The sequence below is a fragment of the Salvelinus fontinalis genome, unplaced genomic scaffold (genome assembly GCF_029448725.1).
Source record: "Salvelinus fontinalis isolate EN_2023a unplaced genomic scaffold, ASM2944872v1 scaffold_1373, whole genome shotgun sequence".
Classification (NCBI taxonomy): domain Eukaryota; kingdom Metazoa; phylum Chordata; class Actinopteri; order Salmoniformes; family Salmonidae; genus Salvelinus; species Salvelinus fontinalis.
In genome coordinates this window covers 6,256-22,296 of record NW_026601582.1, presented here as the reverse complement: position 1 = coordinate 22,296, position 16,041 = coordinate 6,256, and the positions used below count along the sequence as shown (strand labels likewise).

The 16,041-nt window shown below is 45.6% G+C and overlaps 1 protein-coding gene across 3 annotated transcripts in view; it reads left to right on the top strand.

Moving 5' to 3' along the window:
• The window catches only part of LOC129849106 (serine/threonine-protein kinase WNK1-like), a gene marked incomplete at its 5' end in the record, with an annotated part of 35,929 nt that extends 20,131 nt beyond the window's left edge, over positions 1 to 15,798 (top strand). For 2 of the 3 annotated variants that reach the window (XM_055916133.1, XM_055916131.1), the window contains 8 exon segments: positions 1,666 to 1,755; positions 3,356 to 3,442; positions 3,725 to 3,761; positions 3,894 to 3,964; positions 4,170 to 4,669; positions 8,793 to 8,998; positions 9,645 to 9,860; positions 11,539 to 15,798. In XM_055916133.1, coding sequence (XP_055772108.1) covers positions 1,666 to 1,755; positions 3,356 to 3,442; positions 3,725 to 3,761; positions 3,894 to 3,964; positions 4,170 to 4,669; positions 8,793 to 8,998; positions 9,645 to 9,860; positions 11,539 to 11,642 — 1,311 coding nt within the window. 3 annotated transcript variants of the gene reach the window in all.
• Between the last annotated feature and the right edge of the window lie 243 nt (positions 15,799 to 16,041).

Genomic DNA, 16,041 nt, shown 5'->3' with positions numbered 1-16,041 from the left:
AGATGAGATATGTTAATGGTTAACGGCTTCTAGAATGAGATATGTTAATGGGTAACGGCTTCTAGATGAGATATGTTAATGGTTAACGGCTTCTAGATGAGATATGTTAATGGGTAACGGCTTCTAGATGAGATATGTTAATGGGTAACGGCTTCTAGATGAGATATGTTAATGGGTAACGGCTTCTAGATGAGATATGTTAATGGGTAACGGCTTCTAGATGAGATATGTTAATGGGTAACGGCTTCTAGATGAGATATGTTAATGGTTAACGGCTTCTAGAATGAGATATGTTAATGGTTAACGGCTTCTAGATGAGATATGTTAATGGTTAACGGCTTCTAGATGAGATATGTTAATGATTAACGGCTTCTAGATGAGATATGTTAATGGTTAACGGCTTCTAGAATGAGATATGTTAATGGGTAACAGCTTCTAGATGAGATATGGTTCGAATCCAGGCTGTATCACAACCGGCTGTGATTGGGACTCCCATAGGGCGGCGCACAGCGGGTTTGGTCGGGGTAGGCCGTCATTGTAAATAAGAATTTGTTCTTAACTGACTTGCCTAGTTAAATAAAGGTTAAAAAAACATCTCGAAGCCATATTATGAACCGGGTAATTTGGCTCCTGGATGCTGATTGGCCTGAAGCTGTGGTATACCAGACAATGTACAGTACCACAGGTATGATGCAATACTAATTGTTTACTGTTATATTTATGTTGGTAACAAGTTTATAATAGCAATAAGGCATGAGGGGGTGTGGTATATGGCCAATAAATATACCACAGCTAAGGGCTGTTCTTACGCACAGCGCAACTCTGAGTACCTGGGCACAGCCCTTAGCCGTGATAACCCCCGGGGTGCCTTACTGCTATTATAAACCAGTTACCAACGTAATTAGAGGAGTACAAATAAATGTTTTGTCATACCCGTGGTATACGGTCTGATATTTATTTATTTATTTCACCTTTATTTAACTAGGTAGGCAAGTTGAGAACAAGTTCTCACTTACAATTTGTGACCTGGCCAAGATAAAGCAAAGCCGTATATACCACGGCAGTCAGCCAATCAGCATTCAGGGCTCAACCCACCCAGTTTATAATAGTAATTGGGCACCCCGGAGGTTCGTGGTATATTAGTATTTATTTAACTAGGCAAGTCAGGTAAGAACAAATTCTTATTTACAATGACGGCCTACACCGGCCGAACCCGGACGACGCTGGACCAACCCTATGGGACTCCCAATCACGACCAGTTGTTGTACAGCCTGGAATCGAACCAGAGCATCTGTAGTGACGCCTCAAGCACTGAGATGCAGTGCCTTAGACCGGGGCGCCACTCAGGACCTCAAAGGTGCTATATGGCCAATATACCACAGCTAACGGCTGTATCCAGGCACTCCACGTTGCGTCGTGCATAAGAATAGTCCTTAGGCTTGGTATATTGGCCATATACCACACCTCCTAGGGCCTTATTGCTTAAGTAACACTACAGTCTTTGTTTATTGTCTAATGTCCATGGTCCCAGCCAGAGAGCTGCAGGTAGAATCCCCTGGCCTTTTAGCTGCATGTGGCTGCAGTGCATTATGTTTTCCTAGCTCTCCTCTATCATGAAGTGCCTTCTCTCCGTTTCATCCCTCTCTTCATCCCTCTGTTTATTAGGTGTTGCCTGTGGGCTCAGATCAGGCTCAGGCTGGCCCCCCTCCTCCCTCAGACTACATGGCACCCTTCCCAGGACCCTGTCTAACTCAGGTGCCTTTCCCTCTTTCTCCTGACTGCCATTTTGATCCTCCATCCATCCCTCTATCTGCACCCCTCGCCTCTCTCTCTCCTAAGTGATGTTAAGAGATCCCTCCATCCATCCCTCTATCTGTACCTCTCTCTCTCTTTCATCCCTCCATCTCCCTCCCATCTTTATTCGTCTCCTGTGTAAAAACTAGTGACGCATGAAGATCAGATCAGGCTCAATCTGTTCCGTGTCTGAAGAAGACATCTCTGGTTCTCTCTGTGTTGGAGGAGCAGCATGATGACCTGTGACTCTCATTAACCACGTCTGTTCCTCTGTTTTATCTGATTCTCTCTGTCGAAGTCTGTGTCTCTGTCTCTTTCTCCTGCACCTCTATCCCACTCTCTTTCTTTGACTCTAACCTCCCTCTGTCTCTCCCTCCATCTCACCCTCTCCTCTCTCTCACTCTTTCCTCTTTCTGTCTTTCTCCTTCCTTTCTTTCTCCTTCCTCTCTCTCCTCCCTCAGTCTTTCTCCAGACAGACCCATTAGGGAGGCTGGGGAGATCAACATCACTCATCATCATTTGTCAGTGGTTTTTGTCAGCACAATATTTTAATAGTTTTCTACCACGAAGAAAGAGAAGACTCGCCAAGCAAAATATTACATCCAGACAGAGTTTTTCTCTCCCACAGCGCATTCTTTCATAAACTAAATCAACTAGGGAATAAATAGGAAAGACGAGAACACAGGCTCCCCCAGGCTAGAGGAGATTACAGTTTCGTTTATACCCAGTCAGACAGTGTTGTCCACAGCGTGAACGTTAAAATCTAGAAATAGAACAAACCAGAGCATTGTTCTTTGTAAGGAAGAGGGTTCATTATTTTCTTTCGTCTGGAAGAGTGATGTGTAATTATCCGTTCAAAGCTCTGCTCTGGTCTGAGGTGATTTGATCTCCAGAAAGCGACTGCATCTGCCTCCTGTGGCTCTAATGGTTCTGATGTGAAATTCTTTAAAGGGATATTTGTGACATTTTCATCTTCATATTCATCATCTCCAGCACCCCCCCAACATCAACATATGTGAAAATGTCACCTTTCTATTTTTTGTAGTAAAAAAAGATGGAGGAAGATAAATGTTTCCAGTGACATCATCGGTGTGCATCATGTGATTTTAACCAATTATGAGGAAGTATTGCCAATTTCCACTTAATTGTGTGTACTAATTGGTTGATGTCACTGGAAACTATCTTTCTGACTACAGAAATGTGCAATTTTGGGGTGGTGCTGGAGATGAGGAATATGAAGTTGAGAAAGGGGGAAATGTCCCTTTTAATATATTGATTTTGAACTTCACCTGGATACCTTGTCTTGAAGCCAGTTTTTGACTAAATAAAACTCAATCAAGTATTTTACCTAAATCTTTCAGTCTTTCAAGTGTAATATGGAAAAATGAAAGCTATCCTTTTGCTGTGATTCACAGAAATCATAACATTTTGCTAGATGAAATTCAACACTAATTCATGTCTAGAGACCAATGAGTTTGATGTGTTCTGGGTGTGTTACAGTGTTAGGATGTGTTGCCGTCTGTTTGACTAACGTCTATAACGGCTTGTTGTTGCCCACTAGTCCCAGCAGCCTCTGGAAGACCTGGATGCCCAGCTGAGGAGGGCCCTGAGCCCAGAGACTGTCTCTGTCAGCTGTGTCACCACACAGGTACCATAACCACACACACACATGCCCCCTTCAGGCCTGGAGGAATGACCATGTATTTCTTAGTTGTTGAAATGTCAGATTTAGTTTTATGTTTTTGACCGTGAAAAAGTAAATGGATACTATTTCTTTTAATCTGTGTTTTATAGTCATTATTATTCTGCTCTGTCTAATACTGCTATCACTGTCATGCTCCTGTACAGCTCATGTGGTGGTATGTGGAATGTGTTGTTGGTGTGACTCTAGACAGGACAGTCACACTGTGTTCTCCCCCCTGTACCATAGTCCTCCCTCACTGGGATGCCTGCAGGTGGCCAGCCAGGTGTGTACTTCAACATCTATCCTTACTCCATTTTGAAACGGTCGTGCTACCTGTTAGTGTGTGTCCTTTTCTTTTGGGATATTTTGCCGACTGTTGCATTGTAACGGGATGATGTCTCATTGGTCGTTTCAGTGCCTTTCTCGCTGGAAGGGGAACCAATCACGTCGCCTATTGCTGGAGGATTCCAACTTGGACGATTCCAGGTATGGAATTCTACCTGTACCTTTTCCATCTCTATTTACCTGATTGGAATATTCCAGCGCTGTCTGCCTGGTGGTCAGTCTCTATGTTCTTCATCCATCTCTCTTCAGAATAGTTTTCTATGATTGTAGGGATGGTCCTTATGGCTGATCTGGGCCTTTTAAATTCTGTCTTTTCATAATCTCTATCACTTGTCCCCCTCCCAAGGTCTCTGTGGCTGCAGACCAGTGTCCCCACAAAATCGAGAGAGGGAGCCCCACAAAATCCTCCTCCTCCTCCACCTCCTCTTCTTCCTCCTCTCTCTCCAGCCCAGAGAACACACTGCACAATGTCTCCTCCCCTCTCCGCGGCGGTAAGACCGGTGGGGGAGATGTTGTGGACGGCTTGCCCTCCCTCCCCCACCGGACCGCCTCCCCTCAGCCCACCACCATTGGCCGCTTCCAGGTCACCAACGCACCGGATGCCAGGGTGGGCCGCTTCTCAGTGAGCCGAGCCCAGGATGAGGCAGCCGAGGCTGTGTTCGAGCAGCCACCCGCTTCCCAGGCTAACGGGCCTAGTACTGATCCTAGCTTGGCCACCATGCTCTTCAGCCCAGAGGACAAACAGAGCTCCCTGCCCAGCCTCAACAACTCCTACATGAGCTCTGATAACGACTCTGAGTTTGAGGACGAGGACTTGAAGAGGGAGGTCAACCGGTTACGGGAAAAGTAGGTTGTTTCTCTCTCCTCTCTTCTGCTTTAGTAGGTTCACCCTGTTTCTCTCTCCTCTCTTCTGCTTTAGTAGGTTCACCCTGTTTCTCTCTCCTCTCTTCTGCTTTAGTAGGTTCACCCTGTTTCTCTCTCCTCTATTCTGCTTTAGTAGGTTCACCCTGTTTCTCTCTCCTCTCTTCTGCTTTAGTAGGTTCACCCTGTTTCTCTTTCCTCTCTTCTGCTTTAGTAGGTTCACCCTGTTTCTCTTTCCTCTCTTCTGCTTTAGTAGGTTCACCCTGTTTCTCTCTCCTCTCTTCTGCTTTAGTAGGTTCACCCTGTTTCTCTTTCCTCTCTTCTGCTTTAGTAGGTTCACCCTGTTTCTCTCTCCTCTCTTCTGCTTTAGTAGGTTCACCCTGTTTCTCTCTCCTCTCTTCTGCTTTAGTAGGTTCACCCTGTTTCTCTTTCCTCTCTTCTGCTTTAGTAGGTTCACCCTGTTTCTCTTTCCTCTCTTCTGCTTTAGTAGGTTCACCCTGTTTCTCTCTCCTCTCTTCTGCTTTAGTAGGTTCACCCTGTTTCTCTTTCCTCTCTTCTGCTTTAGTAGGTTCACCCTGTTTCTCTTTCCTCTCTTCTGCTTTAGTAGGTTCACCCTGTTTCTTTCTCCTCTCTTCTGCTTTAGTAGGTTCACCCTGTTTCTCTTTCCTCTCTTCTGCTTTAGTAGGTTCACCCTGTTTCTCTTTCCTCTCTTCTGCTTTAGTAGGTTCACCCTGTTTCTCTCTCCTCTCTTCTGCTTTAGTAGGTTCACCCTGTTTCTCTCTCCTCTCTTCTGCTTTAGTAGGTTCACCCTGTTTCTCTCTCCTCTCTTCTGCTTTAGTAGGTTCACCCTGTTTCTCTTTCCTCTCTTCTGCTTTAGTAGGTTCACCCTGTTTCTCTTTCCTCTCTTCTGCTTTAGTAGGTTCACCCTGTTTCTCTTTCCTCTCTTCTGCTTTAGTAGGTTCACCCTGTTTCTCTCTCCTCTATTCTGCTTTAGTAGGTTCACCCTGTTTCTCTCTCCTCTCTTCTGCTTTAGTAGGTTCACCCTGTTTCTCTCTCCTCTATTCTGCTTTAGTAGGTTCACCCTGTTTCTCTCTTCTGCATTAGTAGGTTCACCCTGTTTCTCTCTTCTGCTTTAATAGGTTCACCCTGTTTCTCTCTTCTGCTTTAGTAGGTTCACCCTGTTTCTCTCTCCTCTCTTCTGCTTTAATAGGTTCACCCTGTTTCTCTCTTCTGCTTTAGTAGGTTCACCCTGTTTCTGTCCTCTTCTGCTTTAGTAGGTTCACCCTGTTTCTCTCTCCTCTCTTCTGCTTTAGTAGGTTCACCCTGTTTCTCTCTTCTGCTTTAGTAGGTTCACCCTGTTTCTCTCCTCTCTTCTGCTTTAGTAGGTGCACCCTGTTTCTCTCTCCTCTCTTCTGCTTTAATAGGTTCACCCTGTTTCTCTCTCATCTCTTCTGCTTTAGTAGGTTCACCCTGTTTCTCTCTCCTCTCTTCTGCTTTAGTAGGTTCACCCTCTTTCTCTCTCCTCTCTTCTGCTTTAGTAGGTTCACCCTGTTTCTCTCTCCTCTCTTCTGCTTTAGTAGGTTCACCCTGTTTCTCTCTCCTCTCTTCTGCTTTAATAGGTTCACCCTGTTTCTCTCTCCTCTCTTCTGCTTTAGTAGGTTCACCCTGTTTCTCTCTCCTCTCTTCTGCTTTAGTAGGTTCACCCTGTTTCTCTCTTCTGCTTTAGTAGGTTCACCCTGTTTCTCTCTCCTCTCTTCTGCTTTAATAGGTTCACCCTGTTTCTCTTTCCTCTCTTCTGCTTTAGTAGGTTCACCCTGTTTCTCTCTTCTGCTTTAGTAGGTTCACCCTGTTTCTCTCTTCTGCTTTAGTAGGTTCACCCTGTTTCTCTCTTCTGCATTAGTAGGTTCACCCTGTTTCTCTTTCCTCTCTTCTGCTTTAGTAGGTTCACCCTGTTTCTCTCTCCTCTCTTCTGCTTTAGTAGGTTCACCCTGTTTCTCTCTCCTCTCTTCTGCTTTAGTAGGTTCACCCTGTTTCTCTCTCCTCTCTTCTGCTTTAGTAGGTTCACCCTGTTTCTCTCTTCTGCATTAGTAGGTTCACCCTGTTTCTCTCTTCTGCTTTAATAGGTTCACCCTGTTTCTCTCTTCTGCTTTAATAGGTTCACCCTGTTTCTCTCTTCTGCTTTAATAGGTTCACCCTGTTTCTCTCTTCTGCTTTAGTAGGTTCACCCTGTTTCTCTCTCCTCTCTTCTGCTTTAATAGGTTCACCCTGTTTCTGTCCTCTTCTGCTTTAGTAGGTTCACCCTGTTTCTCTCTCCTCTCTTCTGCTTTAATAGGTTCACCCTGTTTCTCTCTTCTGCTTTAGTAGGTTCACCCTGTTTCTCTCTCCTCTCTTCTGCTTTAATAGGTTCACCCTGTTTCTGTCCTCTTCTGCTTTAGTAGGTTCACCCTGTTTCTCTCTCCTCTCTTCTGCTTTAGTAGGTTCACCCTGTTTCTCTTTTCTCTCTTCTGCTTTAGTAGGTTCACCCTGTTTCTCTCTCCTCTCTTCTGCTTTAGTAGGTTCATCCTGTTTCTCTCTCCTCTCTTCTGCTTTAATAGGTGCACCCTGTTTCTCTCTCCTCTCTTCTGCTTTAGTAGGTTCACCCTGTTTCTCTCTCCTCTCTTCTGCTTTAGTAGGTTCACCCTGTTTCTCTCTCCTCTCTTCTGCTTTAGTAGGTTCACCCTGTTTCTCTCTCCTCTCTTCTGCTTTAGTAGGTTCACCCTGTTTCTCTCTTCTGCTTTAGTAGGTTCACCCTGTTTCTCTCTTCTGCATTAGTAGGTTCACCCTGTTTCTCTCTTCTGCTTTAATAGGTTCACCCTGTTTCTCTCTTCTGCTTTAATAGGTTCACCCTGTTTCTCTCTTCTGCTTTAGTAGGTTCACCCTGTTTCTCTCTCCTCTCTTCTGCTTTAGTAGGTTCACCCTGTTTCTCTCTCCTCTCTTCTGCTTTAATAGGTTCACCCTGTTTCTCTCTTCTGCTTTAGTAGGTTCACCCTGTTTCTGTCCTCTTCTGCTTTAGTAGGTTCACCCTGTTTCTCTCTTCTGCTTTAGTAGGTTCACCCTGTTTCTCTCTCCTCTCTTCTGCTTTAGTAGGTTCACCCTGTTTCTCTCTCCTCTCTTCTGCTTTAGTAGGTTCACCCTGTTTCTCTCTCCTCTCTTCTGCTTTAGTAGGTTCACCCTGTTTCTCTCTCCTCTCTTCTGCTTTAGTAGGTTCACCCTGTTTCTCTTTCCTCTCTTCTGCTTTAGTAGGTTCACCCTGTTTCTCTCTCCTCTCTTCTGCTTTAGTAGGTTCATCCTGTTTCTCTCCTCTCTTCTGCTTTAGTAGGTTCACCCTGTTTCTCTTTCCTCTCTTCTGCTTTAGTAGGTTCACCCTGTTTCTCTTTCCTCTCTTCTGCTTTAGTAGGTTCACCCTGTTTCTCTCTTCTGCTTTAGTAGGTTCACCCTGTTTCTCTCTCCTCTCTTCTGCTTTAGTAGGTTCACCCTGTTTCTCTCTCCTCTCTTCTGCTTTAGTAGGTTCATCCTGTTTCTCTCCTCTCTTCTGCTTTAGTAGGTTCATCCTGTTTCTCTCCTCTCTTCTGCTTTAGTAGGTTCACCCTGTTTCTCTCTCCTCTCTTCTGCTTTAGTAGGTTCACCCTGTTTCTCTCTCCTCTCTTCTGCTTTAATAGGTTCACCCTGTTTCTCTCTCCTCTCTTCTGCTTTAGTAGGTTCACCCTGTTTCTCTCTCCTCTCTTCTGCTTTAGTAGGTTCACCCTGTTTCTCTCTCCTCTCTTCTGCTTTAATAGGTTCACCCTGTTTCTCTCTTCTGCTTTAGTAGGTTCACCCTGTTTCTCTCTCCTCTCTTCTGCTTTAGTAGGTTCACCCTGTTTCTCTCTCCTCTTCTGCTCGACTGACATGTTCCTGTTCCAAAAAAATCCCTTTTTGAATTGTCACATTTAAGTGCTTCTGTTTCCATTCCTAAAACCCCCAGATGTCTATCTTCACCTGAAATGTTCCTGTGATATTAGACTGATTGGATTTGGGGAAGACTTTTGATGTGCTGTCTATTCAGCTCCCTCTCATTTCCTCTCCTCTCCAGGCACATGAAGGAGATCCAGGCCCTGCACACCAAGCAGAAGGATGAGATTGACTCCCTGTTCGCCAGGCTGGGCAAGGTGCCTCCAGCCGTGGTGGTCCCTCCAGCTGTAGCCCTGGCCGGTCGCAGGAGACGACCCACCAAAAGCAAGAGCAGCAAGTCCAGCCGCTGCAGCTCCTCCCAGGGCAGCAAGAGCCCCCTGCAGCCAGGTACTACTAACCCCTGACCTCTAACTCCTGACCTCTGTCTGAACTGGTCATATCAGCAAGAGCCCCCTGAAGACCTTGACCTCTAACCTCTTGACCTTAAGTGTGTTAGAGCCAGAGATGGAAAAGGAAGTGAGACATCCCACTCGCTGTTTTTTTTCTGCTTCAATTGAAGTCAACTTAGTAGACCAGACCCAGCTGCTATCACATTGGTGTCTATGGGAGATATACATTTTCTTTCAATGGTAAACGGCCGGAATAAGCGATCTTCATTTATCCACCATCTTTGTTAGAGCCCACTATAGCCAGGTCCTGACCTCTAACCTGTGGTCCTCCTCAGTAGAGGGTATTGGCAGAGCCAGTGTGTTAAAGTAGGGACTTTGTTACTGTACTCGCTTTCTCTTCACAGGACTACTTGTGGCAAACCAATCTTCTCTTCTCTCCTTCCTTCACTTTTAAACCATACAGTGAACTAGCTGTATTGTTTATGATGTAACCCAGCACTCTGCACCCTACCTACCTACCTACACTATGTGTGAGAGTCACTGTGTGCGTGTCTGCACTTTTGGAGGCTGTTCCCCTGACCTGTCCACCTCCCTCCCCTGTTCTCCTCCTCTGTGTGTATGGTGTCTGTGTGTGTCAACTTCAGGCAGCACTTTATCTGCACAGAGCGCCCCCTCAGTGTACCCACCCTACCAGGCTCTCCTCCTGGCCCCTGTGGGCCTCCCCGACCCCAACCTCCACCCTGCCTCAGGGAGCCGACCACGGCCCCTCAAGCATCTCGGCCCCTCCAGTGAGAATCTGTGCTCTACCTACACCAGCGAAGCTACGCTGTCCGTGCCCAGTCTCTGTGCCCCCACCCAAGGTAGGCCCCACACGGCGCCCTACTGCCTAGGCCTTGGCTCTCATCCCTCCGTCCCATTCGTCCTTCCATCTGCCTCCAGTAGGCCTCATTTGCCCGTTGAGGAAAAGTTCATCTTCCACTAACACCCCACCCCTCCCCCACCCCACCCCTCCCCCACCTATACCAACACCCATCCCCCACACCATACCACCACCCCTCCCCCACCCCATACCACCACCCCATACCACCACCCCATACCACCACCCCTTCCCACCACCCCATACCACCACCCCTTCCCCACCCCATACCACCACCCCTTCCCCACCCCATACCACCACCCCTTACCACCACCCCTTCCCCACCCCATACCACCACCCCTTCCCCACCCCATACCACCACCCCTTACCACCACCCCTTCCCCACCCCATACCACCACCCCTTCCCCACCCCATACCACCACCCCTTCCCCACCCCATACCACCACCCCTTCCCACCACCCCATACCACCCCATACCACCACCCCTTCCCCACCCCATACCACCACCCCTTCCCACCACCCCATACCACCACCCCTCCCCACCCCTACCACCACCCCTTCCCCACCCCATACCACCACCCCATACCACCACCCCTTCCCCACCCCATACCACCACCCCTTCCCCACCCCATACCACCACCCCTTCCCCACCCCATACCACCACCCCTTCCCCACCCCATACCACCACCCTTACCACCACCCCTTCCCCACCCCATACCACCACCCCTTCCCCACCCCATACCACCACCCCATACCACCACATTCCCTTCCCCACCCCATACCACCACATTCCCTTCCCCACCCCATACCACATTCCCTTCCCCACCCCATACCACCACCCCTTCCCCACCCCATACCACCACCCCATACCACCAGGGGCTGCTATTTCTGCCAGTGCAGCTCTATCCTCTCCATCCCTCTCCATTCTCTCCATCTCCCTCTGTTCCTCAGTGTACTTACTGTTCCATTCTTACTGTGTGTATGTGTACCTCTTTCTCTCTCCCTCTCTCCTATCTCTATCTACCCCTCCTCGCTCTTTCTACCCCCTCTCTCCCTCTCTCCTATCTCTATCTACCCCTCCTCGCTCTTTCTACCCCCTCTCTCCTCTTTCTATCTCCATCTACCCCTCCTCGCTCTTTCTACCCCCTCTCTCCTCTTTCTATCTCTATCTACCCCTCCTCGCTCTTTCTACCCCCTCTCTCCTCTTTCTATCTCTTTCTACCCCTCCTCGCTCTTTCTACCCCTCCCCCTCTCCTCCCTCTCTCCCTCTCCTCTCTCTCTCCTCTCCCTCTCCTCTCTCTCTCTCTCTCTCTCTCTCTCTCTCTCTCTCTCTCTCTCTCTCTTCTCTCTCTCCTCTCTCCTCTCTCCTCTCTCCTCTCTCCTCTCTCCTCTCTCCTCTCTCCTTCTACCTTCTCCTCTCTCCTCTCTCCTCTCTCCTCTCTCCTCTCTCCTCTCTCCTCTCTCCTCTCTCCTCTCTCCTCTCTCCTCCTCCTCTCTCCTCTCTCCTCTCCCTCTCTCCTCTCTCCTCTCTCCTCTCTCCTCTCTCCTCTCTCCTCTCCCTCTCTCTCTCTCTCTCTCTCCCTCTCCCTCTCCCTCTCCTCTCTCCCTCTCCTCTCTCCCTCCCTCTCTCTCTCTCTCTCTCCCTCTCTTTTTGTACCGCAGGCTGTGTAACGTTCAGCTGTGGGTCGGAGAGAGTGACCATCAAACCAGGTGGTGGCAGAAGGACCCGTTTTCTGAGTACGCCCTGCTTGGCTCTTTGTGTGTAACGCTTCTTCCTCTTCCTTTGTCTTCTTTCTCCTTCACTTCCTACTTCCTGTCATGGGATTTATCTCTTGTCTTCCGATTGGGAGCCTTTTCTCCTCTCGGGCATTTTAGCCTATAAAAAAAAATTGGCCTCATTTATAGATAATTGTAGATCAATGACTCAATGACCACTGATGAGGCATCATCACATAGATTAATGGATACATGTGTCTAATGTCATTCTCTACAGTCGTGGCCAAAAGTTTTGAGAATGACACAAATATTAATTTTCACAAAGTCTGCTGCCTCAGTTTGTATGATGGCAATTTGCAAATACTCCAGAATGTTATGAAGAGTGGTCAGATGAATTGCAATTCATTGCAAAGTCCCTCTTTGAATCCCCCCAAAAAATATTTCCACTGCATTTCAGCCCTGCCACAAAAGGACCAGCTGACATCATGTCAGTGATTCTCTCGTTAACACAGGTGTGAGTGTTGACGAGGACAAGGCTGGAGATCACTCTGTCATGCTGATTGAGTTCGAATAACAGACTGGAAGCTTCAAAAGGAGGGTGGTGCTTGGAATCATTGTTCTTCCTCTGTCAAACATGGTTACCTGCAAGGAAACATGTGCCGTCATCATTGCTTTGCACAAAAAGTGCTTCACAGGCAAGGATATTGCTGCCAGTTAGATTGCACCTAAATCAACCATTTATCGGATCATCAAGAACTTCAAGGAGAGCGGTTCAATTGTTGTGAAGAAGGCTTCAGGGCGCCCAAGAAAGTCCAGCAAGCACCAGGACCGTCTCCTAAAGTTGATTCAGCTGCGGGATCGGGGCACCACCAGTACAGAGCTTGCTCAGGAATGGCAGCAGGCAGGTGTGAGTGCATCTGCACGCACAGTGAGGCGAAGACCTTTGGAGGATGGCCTGGTGTCAAGAAGGGCAGCAAAGAAGCCACTTCTTTCCAGGAAAGACATCAGGGACAGACTGAAATTCTGCAAAAGGTACAGGGTTTGGACTGCTGAGGACTGGGGTCAAGTCATTTTCTCTGATGAATCCCCTTTCCGATTGTTTGGGGCTTCCGGATAAAAGCTTGTCCGGAGAAGACAAGGTGAGCGCTACCATCAGTCCTGTGTCATGCCAACAGTAAAGCATCCTGAGACCATTCATGTGTGAGGTTGCTTCTCAGCCAAGGGAGTGGGCTCACTCACAATTTTGCCCAAGAACACAGCCATGAATAAAGAATGGTACCAACACATCCTCCGAGAGCAACTTCTCCCAACCATCCAGGAACAGTTTGGTGACGAACAATGCCTTTTCCAGCATGATGGAGCACCTTGCCATAAGGCAAAAGTGATAACTAAGTGGCTCGGGGGAACAAAACATCAATATTTTGGGTCCATGGCCAGGAAACTCCCCAGACCTTAATCCCATTGAGAACTTGTGGTCAATCCTCAAGAGGCGGGTGGACAAACAAAACCCACAAATTCTGACAAACTCCAAGCATTGGTTATGCAAGAATGGACTGCCATCAGTCAGGATGTGGCCCAGAAGTTAATTGACAGCATGCCAGGGCGGATTGCAGAGGTCTTGAAAAAGAAGGGTCAACACTGCAAATATTGACTCTTTGCATCAACTTCATGTAATTGTCAATAAAAGCCTTTGATACTTATGAAATGCTTGTAATTATACTTCAGTATTCCATAGTAACATCTGACAAAAATATCTAAAGACACTGAAGCAGCAAACTTTGTGGAAATTAATATTTGTGTCATTCTCAAAACTTTTGGCCACGACTGTACATTCCCATCCTCGTGCATTAAAGTCATGTATCTAGTTTATAACCACAGACAGACCGTGTGGAGGCAGAGCCTTAAACATCTGACCCAGTCTATAAACCATGTTGATTATTATCACCTATAGCAACAGTAATGTCTCCGTAAAGCATGTTGAGCTATAAGACCGGTACAGTCGAGAACGGGGCTCTCCGACCCTGTTCCTGAGTCTTCGCCCCAATCCCAGTTGGAACTAACCTGATGCATCTTCTTAACCAGCTAATTGTTAGAATCAGATGTGTTAGATTATGGTTGGAGAGAGAACCTACAGGAGAGTAGCTCTCTAGGAACAGGGCTGGAGAGAACTGTTCTACAGTGTAATAGATATTTATATATAATACCAAGGTGAAATATTTGCCACTTGGTCCTCCACACTGATCCATTTCCACTACGGTCCCATACTCTCCACTCAGGACAATATCTAATCATAATATTATCATGTCTAATGTTTCTTCATCCAGCTAATAATCACCCTGATTTAAACCGTACAGGCTATACTATACGACTACCATTTAGTTATAGTCTGTACTACAGTACTACCCTTTAGTAATAGTTATGGTCTGTACTACTACCCTTTAGTAATAGTTATGCTCTGTACTACTACCCTTTAGTAATAGTTATGGTCTGTACTACAGTACTACCCTTTAGTAATAGTTATGGTCTGTACTACAGTACTACCCTTTAGTAATAGTTATGGTCTGTACTACTACCCTTTAGTAATAGTTATGCTCTGTACTACTACCCTTTAGTAATAGTTATGGTCTGTACTACTACCCATTAGTAATAGTTATGGTCTGTACTACTACCCTTTAGTAATAGTTATGGTCTGTACTACCCTTTAGTAATAGTTATGGTCTGTACTACAGTACTACCCTTTAGTAATAGTTATGGTCTGTACTACAGTACTACCCTTTAGTAATAGTTATGGTCTGTACTACAGTACTACCCTTTAGTAATAGTTATGGTCTGTACTACAGTACTACCCATTAGTAATAGTTATGGTCTGTACTACTACCCTTTAGTAATAGTTATGGTCTGTACTACAGTACTACCCTTTAGTAATAGTTATGGTCTGTACTACAGTACTACCCATTAGTAATAGTTATGGTCTGTACTATACTACTACCCTTTAGTAATAGTTATGGTCTGTACTACAGTACTACCCTTTAGTAATAGTTATGGTCTGTACTATACTACTACCCTTTAGTAATAGTTATGGTCTGTACTACAGTACTACCCATTAGTAATAGTTATGGTCTGTACTACAGTACTACCCTTTAGTAATAGTTATGGTCTGTACTACAGTACTACCCATTAGTAATAGTTATGGTCTGTACTATACTACTACCCTTTAGTAATAGTTATGGTCTGTACTACAGTACTACCCTTTAGTAATAGTTATGGTCTGTACTACAGTACTACCCTTTAGTAATAGTTATGGTCTGTACTACAGTACTACCCTTTAGTAATAGTTATGGTCTGTACTATACTACTACCCTTTAGTAATAGTTATGGTCTGTACTACAGTACTACCCTTTAGTAATAGTTATGGTCTGTACTACAGTACTACCCATTAGTAATAGTTATGGTCTGTACTATACTACTACCCTTTAGTAATAGTTATGGTCTGTACTACTACCCTTTAGTAATAGTTATGGTCTGTACTACAGTACTACCCTTTAGTAATAGTTATGGTCTGTACTACAGTACTACCCTTTAGTAATAGTTATGGTCTGTACTACTACCCTTTAGTAATAGTTATGGTCTGTACTACAGTACTACCCTTTAGTAATAGTTATGGTCTGTACTACAGTACTACCCATTAGTAATAGTTATGGTCTGTACTACTACCCTTTAGTAATAGTTATGGTCTGTACTACAGTACTACCCTTTAGTAATAGTTATGGTCTGTACTACAGTACTACCCATTAGTAATAGTTATGGTCTGTACTATACTACTACCCTTTAGTAATAGTTATGGTCTGTACTACAGTACTACCCTTTAGTAATAGTTATGGTCTGTACTATACTACTACCCTTTAGTAATAGTTATGGTCTGTACTACAGTACTACCCATTAGTAATAGTTATGGTCTGTACTACAGTACTACCCTTTAGTAATAGTTATGGTCTGTACTACAGTACTACCCATTAGTAATAGTTATGGTCTGTACTATACTACTACCCTTTAGTAATAGTTATGGTCTGTACTACAGTACTACCCTTTAGTAATAGTTATGGTCTGTACTACAGTACTACCCTTTAGTAATAGTTATGGTCTGTACTACAGTACTACCCTTTAGTAATAGTTATGGTCTGTACTATACTACTACCCTTTAGTAATAGTTATGATCTGTACTACAGTACTACCCTTTAGTAATAGTTATGGTCTGTACTACAGTACTACCCATTAGTAATAGTTATGGTCTGTACTATACTACTACCCTTTAGTAATAGTTATGGTCTGTACTACTACCCTTTAGTAATAGTTATGGTCTGTACTACAGTACTACCCTTTAGTAATAGTTATGGTCTGTACTACAGTACTACCCTTTAGTAATAGTTATGGTCTGTACTACTACCCTTT